The 21,395-nt window shown below is 46.2% G+C and overlaps 1 protein-coding gene across 1 annotated transcript; it reads left to right on the top strand.

Annotated features, from left to right (window-relative positions):
• Positions 1-11,042: 11,042 nt before the first annotated feature.
• Positions 11,043-20,400, top strand: LOC311326203 (peroxiredoxin-like 2C; the record flags this gene model as incomplete). The annotated part of the gene is made up of 7 exons (XM_084459070.1): positions 11,043-11,172; positions 11,492-11,604; positions 19,242-19,310; positions 19,439-19,492; positions 19,588-19,693; positions 19,870-20,004; positions 20,270-20,400. The coding sequence occupies 7 exons, from the start codon at positions 11,043-11,045 to the stop codon at positions 20,398-20,400; spliced, it is 738 nt and encodes a 245-aa protein (XP_084315196.1).
• Between the last annotated feature and the right edge of the window lie 995 nt (positions 20,401-21,395).

The following is a 21,395-nucleotide window of genomic DNA, read 5'->3' as shown; positions in this document are numbered from 1 at the left end:
AGCGCTGTCACTGAATGGCCCTTGAGAGTGGCGCCCTCACCCCCTCGTTCGAGTGCATGGATCAGGGGATCCAGCGCCAGATTGAAGAGGACCGGAGACATGGGGTCACCCTGTTTGACACCCACGTGCATTTCGATGGGGACGGAGACGCCCCCAGCAACCCTTACTCGCGTTACCGAGTCAACATAGGAGTGCCTCACGCACTCCACAACATGGCTGTCTAATCCCCTCTGCCTCAATACACTCACCAGGTGCTCGTGAGAGACAGTGTCGAAAGCTTTCGCAAAGTCAATCAGCACGACAGCCAGCCAAGCGCGCCTCACTCTACTCCGTTTGATTAATCCCTCAAGGATCATCAGGTTCTCAGAGCAGCCAGGGGAGCATACAAACCCCCTTTGGTCCCACAGGCTTTGGTAAGCCTCACCGTGAGGATGCGCGAGTAGAGGCGGAGAAGCATGGATCCGATGGTGATTGGACGCCAATTTGATACCATCTTAAGTTCCACCGGATCCGATGACTTCGGCAGCAGTGTCGTCCGAGACTCCTTGATTGCCCTCGGTAGGATTCCTGTGACAAACCATGCGTTGAACACGGCCGCGAGACGCCTTCCGCTGGGATCCCATTTGCCAAGCGCCCTGGATCCGATACCATCGGGACCCGCAGCAGAGAAAGGGTTTATTCTCTTGAGGTTTTCGCGTACCTCGGAGGCTGAGACGAGCGAACAGAACCACCTGTTTTCAGCCGGCGCCTCAACAAGGAACTGACCGAGTCCACTGAACGGTCTCGCAGTGCCCCAACTATCAGAGAAAACCGAAGTAATCTCCGACAGCAGGACCCCACAGGGACCGCTCACCTTACCGTCCAGAAGAAGAGTGGCCAGTTTGGGGCGGCAGTCCTCGAACATCCGCTGATGCCGAAGGTAACTACCCCTCTTTGTCAACCCCACTCCCAGACCGCAAGGCTGTGTGCCCGTGCTCCCCGCCAGACGCCGACCTACTTGTAAGTGGTTCCTTCGCACCCAGCTCCCGAAGAAGCTCCAGCGCTGAAGACTCCACCAGGATAGGATCCCTGATGACGCCCCTCAGAGAGAAGGTGGAAAGGCCGAGTCGGAATACCACATCATCCCCCTCCGCGACCGCATCAAGGAGTCTCTGCCTAACTCCTGCAACAGGGGGTGGTGTGCTTCCTGCGCGTGACAACCTCCTGACCAGGTCAGTCCAATCGGTGGTTACACCAGCCAATCCACTGTTCCCAAACTTCCGATCCAGCCGTCTCCTTTTCCTCACCTGTTCTTTGGTCCCGTCGTGGTGAAGCTGAGCCGCAATCTGCTCAAAAGAGACAGCAGCGGGCACAGCCCCAGCCGACGCATCTCCCCCACTGGCTCGACCTGACAAAGGTCAGCGAGTTGACTCCGAGAGAGACCAGCTGCCCGTCCCATCTTTTCCCGGCGATAAAGATCTGTGTGGGCATGCCGCTTGTGTTCTCCTATAGTCTATGAATGAAGCATCATTAAATTTCACATTCTTTAATTTAAATGCTTTGTTGTAAAGCACTTTGAGCTGAATTTATCTGTATGAAAAGTGATATACAAATAACATTTAATTGTTATTATTACCTTGTTCTCAAACACGTTTTCTCCATCTGGATGTAATTTAATTATTACGAACACATATATCTAGGCCTACAGTAGCCTATCTATCTCGGTAACTGTCGTCGGGTCAAGACGTGGTGGCTGTTAAGTCAAATGCGCAAAATAACAGTATTGTAAATATATTTGTTAGTAAAGATGTGGTGAACGTGAGGGTTTTGCATTTTGTTTCTGGAACGCACTCAACTGGTAGGCTACTCGTAAACCCCGGAAGTACATTTGAAGACGGGGCACCAGTTAATGTAGCCAAGTCTGAGCGCAGTAGGCTATATGGCTTCAGCACGATACAAAGAAAAAATAAGCTTGATCGGAGGTGTGGATCCATACAAAATTGACATAGACGCCATGAGTAAAGATCACTCATTGCCAATCATATCCTGACATTAACTATCTTGTGCATACGCGGCAGGTTTGACAGTGAGTGCGTTCACATGCACACTATATGCCGATCATAACCCGATAATTGTAATAATGCGATTATTGAAATGGTCTTGTGAACCCTTCATCTGATTTCCAAAATCGGGGTAAGGTCTTAACACTAGAACCGCCAAAGACGTCCATTGGACGATTGTGGGTTTTCATTTGCACATAACTATATTTTAATAAAACATTGAAGTCCACCTGTCAATAACTTTCCCTAAAATTGTGTTCTGTTGCACCCCCTATTGTTAAATTATAAAGGGCCTGGTCTAGGCGCTCTCGCATAGGCTATGATTTTGTTATTTCTCGTATCATTCCAAGCATGTGATGACGTAGTGTAGGCTATATGCATTAGAGTGGGGTGTGCACGAAAATACAGGACAGGTTCTTGCATTTTTCGCATATTCTCGCAATATTTGCAAGTTCCCGCAACTTCCGAAAATCCCCGCATTTTCAATGCATAAAATCACATTAAAACCCTGCATATTCCATTGCATAATCAAGGACTTTTGCCTGCATAATCAAGGATTTTTGCCCGCGTTTTTCTGGAGGGACTGGCAGAGCCTCCAGGACTGGCAGACGCGACATCCTCCAGTTGGCTGAAGAGCTGCGCGCTCTGGCGTTCAAACAGCCACCGGCGGCGCCCCTCGCAGTGTCCACAGAAGAATATCCCCCAAAATACCCGTATGGTGAAGACAAGCTGCAGCAAGAACAGAACTGTCTACCAATGCATGAAGTGCACCATAGCTGTCTGTGGCAGTTGCACTGCCAAGGTGCAGAGGATATGTGCGAAGTGTATTTGAATTGTATTGTATTGAATTGTATCTGCCGCCTCAACCGTGCATAAGAGCAGAGCGCATCAACTTGTGTATAGCCTACAACTAGTAGGCCATAGCTATTAAAACGGCTTATTCCCTACCAACACAATCAGGTTGCAGCAATGATGCAGCAACGTGCAATTTAGACTTTTGTATGGACCACTCAACGTCAAGTTAAACATGCATGCAACGCAAACGCGCAATCTGCCCACAACGTGCCTGCAATGTGCACATAACGTTGTGATTTCCGTGATGATTTCGATGTATATTTCGCATGTTTTGTCGCCGTTGTGGAAACGTGGACAGGAAGTAACGTTGTAGTCGTACCTGGCTGCAACGTTGTATACACATCTATATATTACTTTGTTTACGTTGATGCAACGTGGTCTACACTTCCATTGGCTACATTTATAATTTGCATTACAAACCAATCAGCTCTTTGCACAAGCTCCACTACTTCCTGAAACTCTACAGGCATATTTCTTTACCGTCCTATACTATTGGATAGCAATTGCGATGAATCCGGTGTGCAGCACACCTGATCAATCACTTCCATCCACTAGTATAGGACAGGAAAGAAATATGCCTGTAGAGTGTCAGGAAGTAGTGGAGCTTGTGCAAAGAGCCTAGTAATGCCATAGTCAATGCAGCAAGCAAAATTATGGTACAAAAGTTATGACACATCACCATTAACAGTTACGCGCGTAGTTTAAACTTTAGTTCATTCATCCATTGAAACGTGAAATAAAATGGGGAAAACGCAAAGAAACCGCAGAAAAACGTCTCGAAAAAGACATGCGCAATTAGGCATTGCCAGAAGAATCCGGGATCATAACTTTGATCAGAAAGTTGACGACGAGCCCGAAAATCCGCGCTGTGGAGAAAGCGTCGATGGATGAAGCGGCCACACAACAGTGCCTAATAATGCATGTAACTCGTATAAACGAGCTGCTGGGTGATTTGATCTGTCCAAATTGCATGGAAAACGGCCTGCAAATACATATTGATCCTCAAAACCAAGGGTTTTGTAGCAGTGTGTTATTAGAATGCACCAAATGCAAAGACCAAGAGAATAGGTACAGGAAGAGCGTGTTCTCATCTTCGCGTCTTCAAGAGTCAACCAGGAGCGATGTAGCCTTTGACATAAACGTCAGAATGGTACTGTTAGCTCATGAGTTAGGACTGGGATATGCTGCCCTAAAGAAGATTGGTAAAGTGTTAGGAATTCCATCTCTTCACTTGAAGTCATATCAGAGACATGACAGGAAAGTAACAGGTAGGCTATTAGAGCTATATCCTAGAATAATGCAGAACTAGAGAGAGAGAGATATATATCTTACTGTAAAGCACATAATGTTACCATTGTGTAGGAAATGCGCTATATAAATAGCCTACCATTTGATTTGATGTATATTACATCAAATGTGGGTTTACGGAATGCGGAAGTAGAATACGGAAGTAGTCTAAGTTTGCTGCGCTCGTCAGCTCTCCCAAAGTGTATTGTTTTCTCCAGTTTTCTAAACTTGTATACCATATCTCCGTGTTTAAAACCGCGCACTAACATTGGTGGTACACAATAATTCGATTTTTTGGATCCGACGCATGGACATCGAGCCCCAAGTCTAGATCAAAACAGCTACGCTGCCGCAGCTAGCCGCGGCTCGCCAGCCCTAACCAGCTCCTGACTGGGCTAGCCCATTAGCCCACAGGGGACAGCCGTCCCCTGCCTCTCCAGTACCAACCCAACACACCGGAGGCCGTGCCTTGCTCCCAGTAGATCGCGTGAGTATTACCAGCACTACTAGGTAAGTAGCCCCACTCTCCCGGCTAGCACTGCTAGCTAGCAGCCCCCACTCCCCCTGCTAGCACGGCTAAGTAAGTAGCCCTACCTCCCCGTTAGCATTACAAAATAAATAGCACTCCCTCTCCCCGCTAGCATCGCCTTTAGCAAATAGATTGGCGGTTTTATCTTAATTCCGCAATTATTATTATATTATTTTAACGAGTCTCGCGATGGCTCTACACCCCCCCGCCCCTAACTGCTCGGGTTGCCTCCAGCGTAGCCAAAAAATCTCAGAGTTGGAAGGAAGGATCTCTACTCTACACTCTATACACCAAGGCGAAAATTACCTGGACTCTATGCTACCCAACCCAGATGTCGACGTCCAGCCTCCCACTGCTCCACCGTCGGCGGCACCCGAGGGTGGGAATGTGGATTTTGATCTCCCCCTGAGTGAGAAATCCTGGCCCAGACTCAGAGCAGAACCCATGCATTTAAGCTCCACCCCTTGGACCACTGCTAGGAGGAAACGAGGAAGGGAAACCTCCAGGGGCCCCTCCCAACACTCCGACGACAACACCCTCCAACTGAGGAATAGCTTTACTTTACTGGCCGAGCCTGAATCCAAGAGGTCCAAGGATACTAGCATCAGCTCCTCGTCCTGGCTCCCTGCAACTGAGGATCATTTCACACCCAGCCCTCCTCAATACCATACCCATACTCCGCAGCCCACCCACACCTCTCCGGTTAGTGAGCGGCATTATAGCCAGGCTAATAAGCCTGCTCCCCGGCCTAAGCATAGCCCAGTCCACCGAGGGGACCCCCGGCCCCCACCCTCTACCACTTGGCCTTCAGGTGTGAGGCAGCAAAGGAAGTCCCCTAAGCCCAGTGGGCCCGCCACTGATCCCGCCCCCCCATCTGTGCTCGTCATCGGATCATCCATGGTGCGCAATGTAGTGGTCCCGAAAGCCCGGACGTGCTGCTTCCCAGGAGCTAAGGTCTCGGACATCAGGACTGTTCTGCCATCTCTCCTCGCAGATTATCCCCTGGCCTCATCCATTATCATCCATGTCGGAACAAATGACATCAAGCTCCAGCAGTCTGAGCGGCTGAAGGAGGATTTCAAGGACCTGATCTCCACTGCTCAGGCACCAGGAAAGACCTGCATCATCTCTGGCCCTTTCTCCTCCCCCCGGTATGGTGATGCCAAATATAGTAGGATCCGTCAGCTCCACATCTGGCTGAAAGGCTACTGCTGCCAGTTGAAGCTTCCCTTCATAGATAATTTTACCACGTTTTGGAACCACTCGGACCTCTTCGCCAGGGACGGCCTCCATCCTAGTAGGTCAGGTGCCCGTCTGCTCAGTATGAATATGGACCTGACGCTGAGATCCTCCAGCGTCTGATGTGGGGTTAGCCTGACCCGTCTCAACCAGCCTACTGCCAAACATAAACCTCCTGTACCCGCGGGTCGGGCTACACCAGCTCCATCTCACCAGCGCCCCACCATAGACCTTGATTCCCTGCCCCTCACTGAGACCTGGCATAGCGACGTTTATACTTCTATAAAAAAATTCTGCCCACCTAAATATGCCATTCAGCGAATTATCTCCCACCGCACCCCTATTACCATAATGAAACAGTCAGGTGGATCTAATATAAAAAACCTGATATCCGTTCCAGTGAATATACCATCCAGGCCTACTAGACAGGCGAGCCAGCCCTTTTCTCCGGAAGCTATTTCAATGGCGATCCTGAATGTCAGGTCCCTACCAAGCAAAACCTTTCTCATTAATGATCTTATATGTGAACATAAATTAGACTGTATGTTCCTAACTGAAACCTGGCTAAATATAAATGGACCAGCAGCCCTCATTGAAGCCTCTCCTCCTAACTATAGCTTTTTTCAATCTATCAGAAGTGGGAAAAAAGGTGGAGGTACAGCCACCATAGCTACAGATGCCCTCAGCTGCAGGACCATCTCCTTTGATGATTTCGCCTCTTTTGAATACCATGCTATTGTCCTAAAATGCCAGCCCCCAGTTCTGGCAGTAACCGTGTATAGGCCTCCCAAACAATGCTCTGCCTTCTCTACAGAATTTTCAGAACTCCTGTCCATCATCCATACAAATTATGATAAGATTATCATCACTGGAGATTTCAACATACACATAGACACTGAGGCGGACTCGAAAGCTAGGGACTTTATCAACCTCCTAAACTCCATGGATTTTACCCAACATATCTCTGAGCCAACCCACAACCGCGGCCACACGCTTGATCTAGTTATTACTAAGGGCCTGACTATCACTGTTTCCTCTATTAGTGACCTCGCTCTCTCCGACCATTTCTGTATCTTCTTCACTGCATTGGTTCCTAAAGTCAAAAGTAGTACTGAGCGCTTTATCAAAAAACGTTATCTTACCTCTGCAGTAGCCGATAGCTTTAGAGAAATAATGACCACAAACAATTTATCAGCCCTTAGGACATATTGAAGACTTGGCGACCACCTTTAACACCAGAGTAAGGGCAGCCTTGGATTCTGTAGCACCTATTAAACTGAAAAGGATCACAACCAATAATAAAGCTCCATGGCGAAATAAGGAAACATATCAACTAAAGAGAACCTGCAGAAGCTCGGAGCGTATATGGCGAAAAACCAAGCTACAGGTCCACCATGATATTCTCAAAGATCATCTCTCTGCTTTTAATAAAGCAATAAGAAATGCAAGGAAAGACCACTTCTCAAAATTGATATCTATCAATCGAAATAATTCAAGAGTGCTCTTCTCAACAATTGATAGCCTAATAAACCCTGCCGTAAAAACACCAGATAACCTGCTCTCTACCTCCAAATGTGAGGAATTTGCAGCTTACTTCAGAGATAAGATTATGAATATTAGGAGAAATATCACCCAGGAAAGGCCATGCATCCCGTTTACAGATCCTCTCCCTCCATGCAATGGACATATGAGCCTGTTTACACTGATTGACACAGAAATGTTGAGGAAAGTAGTATCCAAACTCAAAACCTCCACATGTGGGATCCCATCCCCACCGATTTTTTCAAAACAATTTTTGACTCTGTATCCTATGACATTTTATCCATTGTTAATGACTCCCTATCTACAGGTGTCTTCCCACCAATACTTAAAACTGCTCTGGTGAGACCCGTACTGAAGAAAAACAACTTAGACACTTCAGCAATTTTAGACCAATCTCCAACCTTCCCTTTTTGAGTAAAATTCTGGAAAAAATAGTTTTCAAACAGATTAATGATTTCCTAGCTACAAGTTGTACCCTTGACCTTTTCCAGTCCGGCTTCCGCGCCCATCATAGCACAGAGACGGCATTAGTCAAAGTTGTAAATGACCTCAGAATTAATGCTGACTCCAAAGAGCTTTCTGTCCTCGTCCTCCTGGACCTGAGTGCAGCCTTTGATACTATAGATCATGCAATCCTCATCGAAAGACTGGAAAAGTGGGTTGGCCTCTCTGGTCCAGTCCTAAATTGGCTTAAGACCTATCTAACCGGTCGGGATTTCTTCGTCGCCCTCGGTGATTATAGCTCAGGAAAGATCCCAATGACCTGTGGGGTGCCCCAAGGATCGATCCTAGGACCTCTACTCTTCAGCCTGTACATGCTGCCCCTTGGCAGTGTCATCAGGAGGCACAACATTAGCTACCATAGCTACGCAGATGATACCCAACTCTATATTTCTGTAACACCCAGTAACTACAGCTTGGTTGACTGCCTTGTCAAGTGTACTACAGATATAAATTTATGGATGTCACATAATTTCCTCCAACTAAACCAGGGCAAAACAGAAGTACTGATCATTGGAGAAAAAGCTGAAAGAGAGAAACTAGCTGCGCACTTAAAAACTCTGAAAATTGACACCAATTGCCAGGCTAAAAACCTAGGTGTCATACTTGACTCAGATCTTACTTTTGAAAACCACATAAAGAATATTACAAAGACATCTTTCTACCACCTAAGGAACATTGCCAAGGTGCAACCCTTTCTCTCTCAGGCTGACACCGAAAGATTAATGCATGCTTTCATCACAAGCAGGCTGGACTACTGCAATGCTCTACTATCAGGCCTACCAAAGAAAGCAATCTCTAAGCTACAAATGATACAGAATGCTGCAGCACGAGTCCTCACTAAGACTAGACGAAGGGCACACATCACACCAGCCTTAAAATCACTACACTGGTTACCAGTCAACTCTAGAATAGACTTTAAAATACTACTACTAGTCTATAAATCTCTCCACAATCACTCACCAGAATATATTTCAAACATGCTTGTTAAGTACATACCCAACAGACCACTCAGATCCTCAGGTACTGAACTCTTAACAGTTCCAAAAGCCAGGACCAAGAAACACGGAGAGGCAGCTTTTAGTTTCTATGCCCCCAACCTCTGGAACACCCTACCGGAGTGCCTAAGAAGGGCCGAAACAACGGAGGTCTTCAAGCGAGACCTCAAGACATACCTTTTCGACCTAGCCTACAATCACTAGCTAGGAACTTGAGACACAGAAAGGCAGCCTCAAACCTACCTGTGAATCCTCTATATACATTGGTCCAGTAGATGCCCCACTGTCGCCCGCAGACAATAGTTACCCCCATGTCAGTTGTGGATGTTGTAGTACCTAGTTAACACACACGTACACACAGACACACACCAGTCCACACCCAGCTTAGGCCTGGACCTGGGCCCAGTTCCCTTTCCCCTCACCCTACCCCGGGTCCGTATCCTTTTCCCACCCCCAACCCTACCCCTGACCCCTACCTCTAACTGGACCCAGGCACACCTACACTCACGCTCACACACATACAGACATACACCAGTCCTGGGCTCAGATCCCCTCCCCCTCACCCTAACCCGGGTCCGTATCCTCTTCCTACCCCCCACCCTACCCCTGACCCCTGCCTCTATCTGGGCCCAGGCACGCACACACACACAGACACACATCAGGGTTTGCCACACCTCTCCCATGATGCTCTTATCCTTTCTTGCTCTAAAAATGTAGTTTGATGTAATGTACTGCTCTATATATGGCTCTGTGTGCTACTAACCCTGCTCTGCCTCCCCTCTCCCTAGTGCCTCTCTCTCTCCCTCCTATCTTCTAACCAGGTCCAGTGGATGCCCCACTGTCACCAGCAGACCACCCTGAGACCGATAGATACCCCTGTGTCTGCTGCAGATGTCGTAACAAATTAGTTAACACACACACACGTACACACAGACATACAACAGTCCACTTCCGGCTTTAGGCCTGGGCCCAGTACCCCCTACCCCTCACCCTAACCCGGGTCCGTATCCTCTTCCTACCCCAACCCTACCCCTGACCCCTGCCTCTACCTGGACCCAGGCACACTCACACACACACTGACATACACCAGTCCTGGGCTCAGATCCCCTTCCCCTCACCCTAACCCGGGTCCGTATCCTTTTCCTACCCCCACCCTACCCAAACCCCTGCCTCTATCTGGGCCCAGGCACATTTATGCACACACAGACATACACCAATGTTTGCCATGTCTCTCCTATGATGTTATTAGCCTCTCTTACTCTGAAAATGTAATTTAATGTTATTTATTGCTCTATAAATGTTCTTAGCCGGTAGACAAACATACTCCAGGAGCTTGCTCGATCGCCTCGTTGAGAGGGGTCAGGGAAGAATTTTTACAGCTCACTTATCTGGCCCTCGGGTGATTACTGTTTTTTTGCTTCCCTCTGGAATATGTAGGGGTGGGATGTCTGCCCACCTCCCTTGTTCTCTGTAAAGCGCATTGTGTTGCCTCTGGGTATGAAATGCGCTATATAAATAAAGCTTTGATTGATTGATTGATATGTATATTACATCAAATCAAATGGTAGGCTATTTATATAGTGCATTTCCTACACAAAGGTACCATTATGTGCTTTACAGTAAGATATCAATATACATGTCTGACAGCAACACTACAGGCATATGCTGTTATACTCTACTTTTTCAAGCGTTGTTTCTTATGGGGGGATATGAAAACTATTCAAGGAATAAGAACTATTCTGGCAATGAGTAAAACGATTCAGTGAATAAGAAATAAGAATATCTATTACCCTATTTATTACTAAAATTGGGAATTTCAGATTAGGTGTGGGTAGTGGGTTTTATTTTTTTATATGAAAGGTGCTATGAAAGGTGCAATACAAATAAACGTACAGCATTATTGTTTTTTTATATTGCTTAGTGTACACAGTCTAGAAGCTATAACATGTACCAGTATGATGTAGTAGGCCTATCTTGGCTTTTTTTTTTTTTTTTGTGGCAGAGATAGAACGAGGACTGGAGTCAATGGACAGGACCAAAGAGCAGGTCAGAATGGCTTACGCTGACATAGATCCAGATGTAGCAGACCTGCTTAGGGAGGACGCAGACGCCGTCATTAACATCAGTGTGTCATTTGATGGGACATGGCAGAAAAGGGGTTTCACCTCAAACTACGGCATTGGTGTGTGCATCGACATCATCACAGGGCTAGTGATAGACTGAAGTTTTATCTTCATATTGTCATGCATGTTTGTTGAAAGAGTCTGTGAGAGACGGTAAGATTACTGAGCAGGAGTATAAGAGCTTGAAGGAATCACATGATGATTGTGCAAGGAACTTCAATGGTTCAAGCAAAGCCATGGAACAGGAGGCTGCAAAGCGAATGTGGGCAAGATCAGTGAATCGCCACCATCTGCGTTACACTGAAATGCTTTCAGATGGTGACAGTGCAGCATATAAGGCTGTTGTAACATTGAGATGCCCCAAAACCGTTTTTGTAGGCAAAGGCAGGATTGAGGCTGCAGCCAGTATGGCTATTGCCACTTTCAATGAGGGAGCCTCTTCCATGGCAGCAGTGATGAAGAGGCTGTGGCTTGAGAGCACAGTCATCACAGTGAATGCAGTTAGAGAGGAGGATGATGATAGAATATCAAAAGCTGCTGCATTCACTACAGCAAGTAAGCATAAGCGAAAGGCCTCTGATACAGCCAAAAAGGTCAAAAGGCACCATCAACAACTAAAGGAAGGTCCTACATATGGGGCAGGCATGGCAGATTAAGTTTGTATATGGTCAAATAAACCAGTTTTCCTGAGAACATGTGACAAACGGGTATTGCACAAAAGGGTTGCGCAGTATAGGTCCTGTGACCACATAGTGCTATGATTATATACCTGTGCATAGTATCAATCAACAATGTATAGAGTTTAGATGTGTTCAGCAATGTTATAGGGCACTGGGGGATGTGATTGACTGGGTTATTGTTGCTATAAACAGTGATGATTAGTCAGGGAATGTATGAATTCATAATACAATCTTTAACGGCCATTTTCTCAAAATGAGTTGTTTTCAATACTCTGAACGAAAAATAGAGCACTTACATAAACAAATCTTTCCATGTTCATTCAGAGCACTATTTTGAAGATTATTACAGAAGGATTTTTCCATATGTTGCTAATTGCCTGATTTTTTGTACATTTTGTTCTTAAAAACAGCCCGAAAATGCATTTTTATTACCTGTACATAGTATTTTTTAATGAAAAAATGAAAAAAAGGATCTATCCAAAATCTGTTCTGTAATAACCTTTGCCCCTAATATGTTGTCAAAATAAAATAAACATTTTATGTCTGGCTCTCTCCAATAACTAGATTTTTGGTTTGTAAGTATATGCAAATGTAAGCATAATTAACTAGATACACCCTCATTTGCATATTTAAATGTAGATTTATAGAAAACTTGTAATACAAAAAGTATTTGTAATAATGTAGATAATCAACTGACAAAGTTTCATGGTGATATCCTGTAGTTAACTCTTTTGCCCTATTCACCTGTAGTGTCTCGCCTTAATGGCATTCTCTGGCTTTTTTCCTAGCTTAGTTAATTCAAACTTCTCAAGCTGTCCCTTAACTTTTCCTAGCAACTTAACAGACAGTGTACCTGACACAGGTGGAAATCACTGTGTTTAGCCAATGATGCAATTTGCTCACACACAGTAGGATCACACCTCAATGCAACTATCTTGGCAGCGCCAAGAAAAGGTTCACGTTTTGGTGCACTAGAAGTAGCTCCCATTTTAAAATAAAGTATGAGGACTATACAAACAATGTCAAAAGTACAGTAAAAAACAATAACTGCTGTGCTGAGAGATTCTCTTTTCTTTTTCCTCTTTCCTGTTATTATTATTTTTTCCCAAAATGGCAGACTTCAGAAGCCAAAATGGTGGACCACAAGGGAAAACAGGAATTCTCTAACTTTTTTTTTTCACACAAGCAGCAAAACAGAAGTCAAACCATGTGGTGGACTAGTTAACATGCGGTGAACTACCTAGCACGTGGACGCTAGAGTCCTGAAACAATAGAACAACAAAAAACACAACAATAGAACAACAAAAAACACGCTAACAGAGAAGATAGGTAGCTTGGAGCAGAACCAAAAGAATAAAGGCTGAGCACAGAGTGCCGTAAAAACCAAAAATAACCCCAAAACTTAACACAAAACAAAGCCAGCACAACAACAGACACTTAAATGCAAAACCAAACCGTTGCTAGCATATACAGAAGTACAACACTAAACAAAAACCCAGAAAACAGGATCTGAAATCTCAAGACAAGACTCAAACAAAACGAAACAAAACAAGGCCTTCACGTCTAACTTAGCCAATCACCCGGGGTTTCAAATAACCTCTCGAACTATCACAGCCATCTCCGTTGTTGTGCCCTCACAACTGGAGTAAAAAACCCACGTTGAGTCGCGCAACCCCACGACACAGAACCAGGCTTTTCCGAGGTAACAGAAACGCCTGAAAACCCAACCTAGGACAGGATTCCGTAAACAGTCATGCGGCCAACAGCCTACGTAACCTCCCTGTATAATGCAGAACAAAACAACCCGATGTAGTGCAGAACACAGAATCATATAACCGGTGCGAATAAAACTATGGTCAATGTCTCCAGCTGAAAAACACAACGTACCACTATGATTAAGATTCACAACGTAAGCTGCAGAGGAGAAGGGCCACTAAGAGAACAGCTGCAATGAGAATCTTTAAACGGCCAAAAGCCATCGGGGAAGTCAGAAAAGTTCAGAGGAAATTCAATAGTGTCTGCACTTTGGTGAGGTTTGTGTTATGAATCTTCAGAATGTTCCAAAGACCTATGGTTTGTTGTCATTGTTATGGCAACAATTATTATATCATAGGAGAAAGCTGTGACATCATCTCTAGAATCTTCATGACATTCTAGTTCCTTTTCTCATAATATTAGAATATTATGGTGTGTGTTCTATCTGTGGGGTGCACACAGTTGGATAATGTGAGATGAATTTATTTTTGTCACCAAAAACATTCCCTTTCGGAACTAACACCACACTGTGGCTTTATTTGTCAGATTTTTTTTTCTCTATTTTTTGTCACAACAAACATACAGTACCTCACCTTTACCCACAATATTTTTTCTAATACAATTTATTTTCATACAGGGACAAAGTGATCTCATGTTCCACCTTTCATCCTTATGAAAGCATAAGCAATAATTCTGAATTTATAAATATAGTAACATACAGTAGTCATGATAATCTCTAGCAGGTTATGAACTGGATGATTCACTTTTGAGTAGAGCCAATTAATATTTGCTTACTTACTTACTTACTTTTTGCAGCTTTGCCTGCAGCCTCCAATCACAGATCTAGGACCAGGTCAGAATCAGAATTCATTTGTTGCCATTTGTACTATACATAGCCTAAATAGGATTTCTTTTTGCAACACTGTGGTGCTTTACAACAATACAATAATGGACAAATGCAAGGACAGGACAGGACAGTGCAAGATACAAACACAGTGCAATTGGACTACAAAAGAGTGAGTGCAGTAGTCAGTATACTGCAAAGATGCAGGGGGCGGGGGAGAGAGTCAGAGGGGAGAGTCAGAGGGGAGAGAGTCAGAGGGGAGAGAGTCAGAGGGGAGAGAGTCAGAGGGGAGAGAGTCAGGGGAGATAGTCAGAGGGGAGAGTCAGAGGGGAGAGAGTCAGAGGGGAGAGAGTCAGAGGGGATAGAGTCAGAGGGGAGAGAGTCAGAGGGGAGAGAGTCAGAGGGGAGAGAGTCAGGGGAGATAGTCAGAGGGGAGAGAGTCAGAGGGGATAGAGTGAGGGGAGAGTCAGAGGGGAGATAGTCAGAGGGGAGAGAGTCAGAGGAGAGAGTCAGAGGGGAGAGAGTCAGAGTAAAGAGAGTCAGAGGGGAGAGAGTCAGAGGGGAGAGAGTCAGAGGGGAGAGTCAGAGGGGAGATAGTCAGAGGGGAGAGAGTCAGAGGAGAGAGTCAGAGGGGAGAGAGTCAGAGGAGAGAGTCAGAGGGGAGCCATGTTGATGAGGCTGATGGCCGAGGGGAAAAGGCTGTTCCTGTGTCGGACAGTTTTAGGCCCAATCCCAAACCACCCCCTACCCACTCCCACTCCGCCACCGAGTGTCCCTCCAAATGAAGTGTCACTCACAGCTGTGGAGGGCACTCTCAATCGATGAGGAGGGGATATAAATGGAGAGCCAAATGTGGGACGGACTCCCCACTCCACCAGAACCGACCGGGACAGGGCCGTCACCATGGCATGTTTAGGTGATTCATGGGAAACAAATATAAATCACTATCAAGAATCACTATCAAGAAAACCACATCAAGAATATTACAAAGACATCCTTTTACCACCTAAGGAACATTGCCAAGGTGCAACCCTTTCTCTCTCAGGCTGACACCGAAAGATTAATGCATGCTTTCATCACAAGCAGGCTGGACTACTGCAATGCTCTACTATCAGGCCTACCAAAGAAAGCAATCTCTAAGCTTCAAATAATACAGAATGCTGCAGCAAGAGTCCTCACTAAGACTAGACGAAGGGCACACATCACACCAGTGTTAAAATCACTACACTGGTTACCAGTCAACTCTAGAATAGACTTTAAAATACTATTACTAGTCTATAAATCTCTCCACAGTCACTCACCAGAATATATGTCAGACATGCTTGTTAAGTACATGCCCAACAGACCACTTAGATCCTCAGGCACTGAACTTTTAACAGTTCCAAAAGCCAGGACCAAGAAACACGGAGAGGCAGCTTTTAGTTTCTATGCCCCCAACCTCTGGAACACCCTACCGGAGTGCCTAAGAAGGGCCGAAACAACGGAGGTCTTCAAGCGAGACCTCAAGACGTACCTTTTCGACCTAGCCTACAATCACTAGCTAGGACCTTGAGATACAGAAAGGCAGCCTCAAACCTACCTGTGAATCCTCTGTATACTGTTCAGGAATTTACATCCAAACACCTTAAACCTTTGTCCTCTCACTCCTTTTGTAATTCATCACCTCCCCCAAATATTCACATAGCTGTGCTAACATTCAAAATGGCTTCCAGAGAGGCCATCTGTCTACAATAGAATAACCATCCTTTGTTCCCAATTGCCGCCCTTTTTCTCATGTCACATGTCTGTACTCTTGGCCACGCCTGCCATTTCATATGACGTACAATAGATTAGCCAATCACATCCTGGAAGCACCATACCTGTGTTTTGCTTGAATAAAAGTGAGCCCAAGAGGCTGAAGGCTCACTTCGCTGACTAAACCACCCTTGTTGCGTTTTCAGGAAGTCCTTGCGCTCGTATGCTTTTCACAATAAACCAGACTTAACCTTTTGAACGAATCTTGGGAAATCCTTTTGACTAGATCAGTTATTTTACTATCACAATACATTGATACTTGTCCTGCTATGCAATGTATGTATATCAAGTAGTGTACAGAAGCTGGTTATCCTGAAACAGGCTTGTTCTGACTGTTGTGTTGCTTCAATGACACAGTGTGCTACTAACCGTTTTTTCTGTCTCCCCTAGTGTCTCTCTCTCTCCCTCCTGTCCTCTAACCAGGTCCAGTGTCAGCTGCGGAGCTGTGGATATCGTAGTATTTAGTACACACACACACACACACACACAAGACACACATCAGTCCACATCCGGCTTAGGCCTGGACCTGATGCTCTTAGCCTTTCTTGCTCCGAAAACTTAATTTAAACTTAATTTAATATTATTTATTGTTCTTTAAATGTTCTTAGCCATTAGACAAATATATTCCAGGAGCCTGCCCCAGGTTGCCTGTTTCAATATCTGTGTGGTCTGAATGGCTCTATGTGCTACTAACCCTGCTCTGCCTTCCCTCTGCCTTCCCTCTCCCTGGTGCCTCTCTCTCTCCCTCCTATCTTCTAACCAGGTCCAGTGGATGCCCCACTGTCACCAGCAGACCTCACGAAGTCCGATAGATACCCCTGTGTTTACTGTGGATGATGTAGCATGTCCGTAGAATATTCTTTCTCCTATGATGCTTTTAGCCTCTCTCACTCTGAAATGTAATTCAATGCAATGTATTGCTTCATAAATGTTCTTAGCCGGTAGACAAACATACTCCTGGAGCTTGCTCGATCGCCTTGTTGAGAGGGGTCAGGGAAGAATTTTTACAGCTCACTTATCCGGCCCCCGGGTGATTACTGTTTTGCTTCCCTCTGGAATATGTAGAGAGTGGGTCGTATGCCCACCTCCCTTGTTCTCTGTAAAGCGCATTGTGTTGCCTCTGGGTATGAAATGCGCTATACAAATAAAGCTTTGATTGATTGATTGACTATAATTAAATCAATGTATGATGAGAAATGGTCAAAAACCCAAACGCAAATATGTTTTTGCAAATGAACTCTAAGTAAATGAATACTATAACACTACATATTATATATACAGATCACATATACATATACATACTATAACACTACAATACATCAATCAATTAATAACTTACTCCCATGCCTCTTTGGCAGCATTCCTTCTTTTGTGAAGATCCATTTGCATATCGCGGCCTAATGGAATGGAATATATGATGTAGGCTACATTTGACGTAGACCTAGGCCTAGATTTATTTTATGTCGGCTATGAATACAGGCTTGTAAGAGTTTGCTACAAGTCAAGTGATATAGGGATAAAGTGATGTTCTCCTATTTTTGGTTGTATCTTTTGACACCACATTCTGCGATTTTGTTTGAGGCAGTGAAATCAGTGTGAGAAAAAAAAATGTTTGAGTGCTGTAAAATAATCTAAAATAATTGACAGTGTAGGAAGACGGAACGTTATTTATATGTGGTTGCCTGCAGCATCTCTTTGGCACGTGCACTTCCTGCTTTGGCTATCGGGAGCTTGCACCGATGCAGGCTTGCTATTTAAGGAGTTGACAGCCCACTCGCACTCCCAGCGCACTCCGCGCTAATTGGTTTGGGACGGCCCTTAACATGGCGAAGCTCGGCGTGAACGCGCAAACGGAGGGGGAGTGGATAGGGCGAGGGCTTAGGGGGTGGTTTGAGATTGGGCCTATGTCTGTGAGGACCGCAGCCTCCTGCCAGAGGGGGGCGGTGTGAAGAGTCCATAGCCCGGTGGGAGGGGTCGGCAATGATCTTTCTGGCCCGCTTCAGCACCCTGAAATCATGCAGAGCCTGGAGGGAGGGCGGGGCCTTGAGGGAGGGCGGGGCCTGGGGGAGGGCGGGGCCTGGAGGGGGGTGGGACGTGGAGGGAGGGCGGGGCCTGGAGGGGGGCGGGACCTGGAGGGAGGAGGGGCGGGGCCTGGAGGGAGGGCAGGGCGCAGCCTTCTCCCACCCCCCTGATCACCCGCCGTTAATAACTCTGGTCCTTGACTGTAGCGGTGGGGAACCAGGTGGTGATGGAGACGTGAGGATGGACTCGATGATGGAGGTGTAGAATTGAACCATCATAGTCAGAGTCGAAACGAAATAGCTTCCTCACTTGCTCCAGCACGCATGCGCACAGCGTGCTAGAGCAACGATTGCGCGCTGTGCGCATGCGTGCTGGAGCAAGTGAGGAAGCTATTTCGTGTCTAAAGATGTTTCTAAAGATCATATTACAGAGGCATGTGAAAAACCACAACAGGCCTACGCTCTATGTAAGCACAACTAGCGATTCATAAAGACAGATTGATGAAAACAACCGTTTCGGGGCAGAAAATAGATTTTTAGAAGCTGCATTCCCGGTGCCCCCACCACTGCCATTACATGGATATACTGGCTCGCGCTGGATTTTACATTTCTTCTACATGCCTCCGAACTACACCAAAGTGATCTCGGTGAGTCAAACGTCTTATAATATGTCGTAAATAAGGTCCAGGTTGTCAAAAACGAGCATTGTCCTTTAAGCTCCAGGTTGTTCCAGCTGCACCAGGACAGCAGCTGCTCATTCTCCCACCTGCAGGCAGACTCGTCCCCATAGAGATGAGTCCTATGAGGGGTGTCGTCTGCTAACTTCAAGAGCTTCATGGACTGATGGCTGGAGGTGCAGCTGTTCATGTGCAGTGAGAATAGTAGGGGGAAAGAACTGAGGCCCCTAATTAGCCTTAGACCATCCTGATCTTGAAAGCTTATATTATTTTTCTCTACACAGATCTGGTGCATCAGGTTAATAGCAAGGCTTTTAGAGAATTTAAGGAGTAAAATCAATTACTCTCTTTCAACAGAATTTCTTGTGCTATACTTGTAAGGAATATGTGGATGACTTGAGCAGAATACCTCGGGAGGTTTTGGAGGTGAGCACATGCATGTTGGGGACCATATGGCACCTGGACATAGAGGTTGGGGAAAGATAATTATTAATAAAAGGCTGTTAATCTTGCTCCCATTATGAAGTGATCCTACCTCTGATGTGTTTATCCAGGAAGCTGGCATCAGACTGATTGTGATTGGACAATCTGCCCATCGCCATATAGAGGTATCTCATATTTGCAACAGCTCAGTTATTTATTTTCCTGTTTGTTATTTTGGGTGTCATATCCCTTTAATGGTGCCTTGCCTGATGTCTTGCAGCAGTTCTGCTCACTGACGGGATACCCTCATGAAATCTATGTGGACCCAGAGAGATGCATTCACAAAAAGCTTGGCATGCGACGAGGGGATGTATTTGTGGAATCAGGTGAAAAAGTCAGCACTTGATTGTGACTACTACACACACAAATGTGTGCTGTGTACCACTATACTGTAACAATGTAATTATGGTTACACATTTATACATTGTGTGTGTGTGTGTGTGTGTGTGTGTGTGTGTGTGTGTGTGTGTGTGTGTGTGTGTGTGTGTGTGTGTGTGTTTAGCCAACCCGAGCCCTCATGTGAAGTCAGGCATGTTGGTGGGCCATATGAAGAGCATGTGGAGGGCCATGACCAGTCAAGCGTTCGACTTCCAAGGAGACCCCCTTCAACAAGGGGGGGCCCTCATAGCAGACCCAGGTAATGCCTTACTACAAGTGATTATGCCATTGCAAAGTTGTGTACGATAAGTGTGCAACGAGCAATTCTCCAAAAATGGCCCAGCTTGTGCTGTGCAAGGTCATTGGTCAGCCTGCTGACCTCTCCTCTGCTCCTTGTGCTGGTGCTGTTCCTCTCTGACCCGTACGACCCTCCTGGTTCCACAAGCTCACGTTCTGTGTGAGCGAAGCCGAGTGTGAGTCGGCGTGGTTGGCTGTGCTGTGACTGGCTGTCTCTCGCTCCGCAGGCTCTGAGGTGCATTTTGCCCATTTTGACATGAACCGTCTGGACCACATGCCCATCCCCTGGCTCCTACAGATGGCCAGAGTGCAGCGGACTGTGGACCTCAGCGCCAGGTCAAGGATAATCCATGTGTAGCCCGCTTGTAGCCCATGCCAAGCTGCCCCCCGCCCCTGGCCGGCATCAATAGCAGTGTGCCTCGGCTCTCGCCATCTTTGTTGTTATGGTCTGTCTTGCTTGGCAAAGTAGGGTAGCGTAGACTTGGCATCACAGAACACATTACAGGTCTACGGCTGGGATGGGAGTGACACGGTAGTGGACGTGAATCGGGATCCAGTTTAGGACTATTTGGGGTAATACTGCAGGACTAGACTGCTTTTGTTGACTTTGTGACCATTGGCGGCTTTTGGAATATAATGATGTAATCTGCTGATTTGCCATACTGATGTGTATGCCATTGTCCATAACTGATATTGTAAATAAAGTTTCATATCTCGGATTGTTCGGGAGCCTGCATAGGCAAGATGCAAATTCAGTCATCGTCACTATATTTGTCATGCAGACGAGACTTGCTTTAATCGGAGGCAAATAGAATGTTTTTGCAGTGAAGTAGAAGCAGAGGGGTGGCCGAACCATTAGGCTACGTCACAGAGGATCAGAACTTGCCCTGCTCAACGTCACCATTGGAAAAACTGCTGCCCTGGAATACAGCTGTCCCTCGGATGACACGCCAGCACAACAACCCAAGGATGTCGAATTAATGCTCTGAAAAGCTCGGACATTCCGCACTGCAGACCGGAGATCTCGCCACTCGATTTGGGAATGTTTGCGATGCATGCATAAAGTGAGAATGAAGCGCAAAGGCAAGAGGAGGCAACCGGAGAGAGTCAGAGGAGAGAGTCAGAGGGGAGAGTAAGAGGGGGGGAGTCAGATGGGGGGAGTCAGAAGGGAGAGAGTCAGAGGGGGAAGTCAGAAGGGAGAGAGTCAGAGGGGGGAGTCAGAGGAGAGAGTCAGAGGGGAGAGTAAGAGGGGGGGAGTCAGATGGGGGGAGTCAGAAGGGAGAGAGTCAGAGGGGGAAGTCAGAGGGGAGAGAGTCAGATGGGGGGAGTCAGAAGGGAGAGAGTCAGAGGGGG

The sequence above is a fragment of the Borostomias antarcticus genome (assembly GCF_949987555.1).
Source record: "Borostomias antarcticus genome assembly, chromosome: 26".
NCBI classification, from domain to species: domain Eukaryota; kingdom Metazoa; phylum Chordata; class Actinopteri; order Stomiiformes; family Stomiidae; genus Borostomias; species Borostomias antarcticus.
The sequence above is the reverse complement of the archived record's forward strand: the minus strand, read 5'-3'. Positions and strand labels throughout refer to the sequence as shown.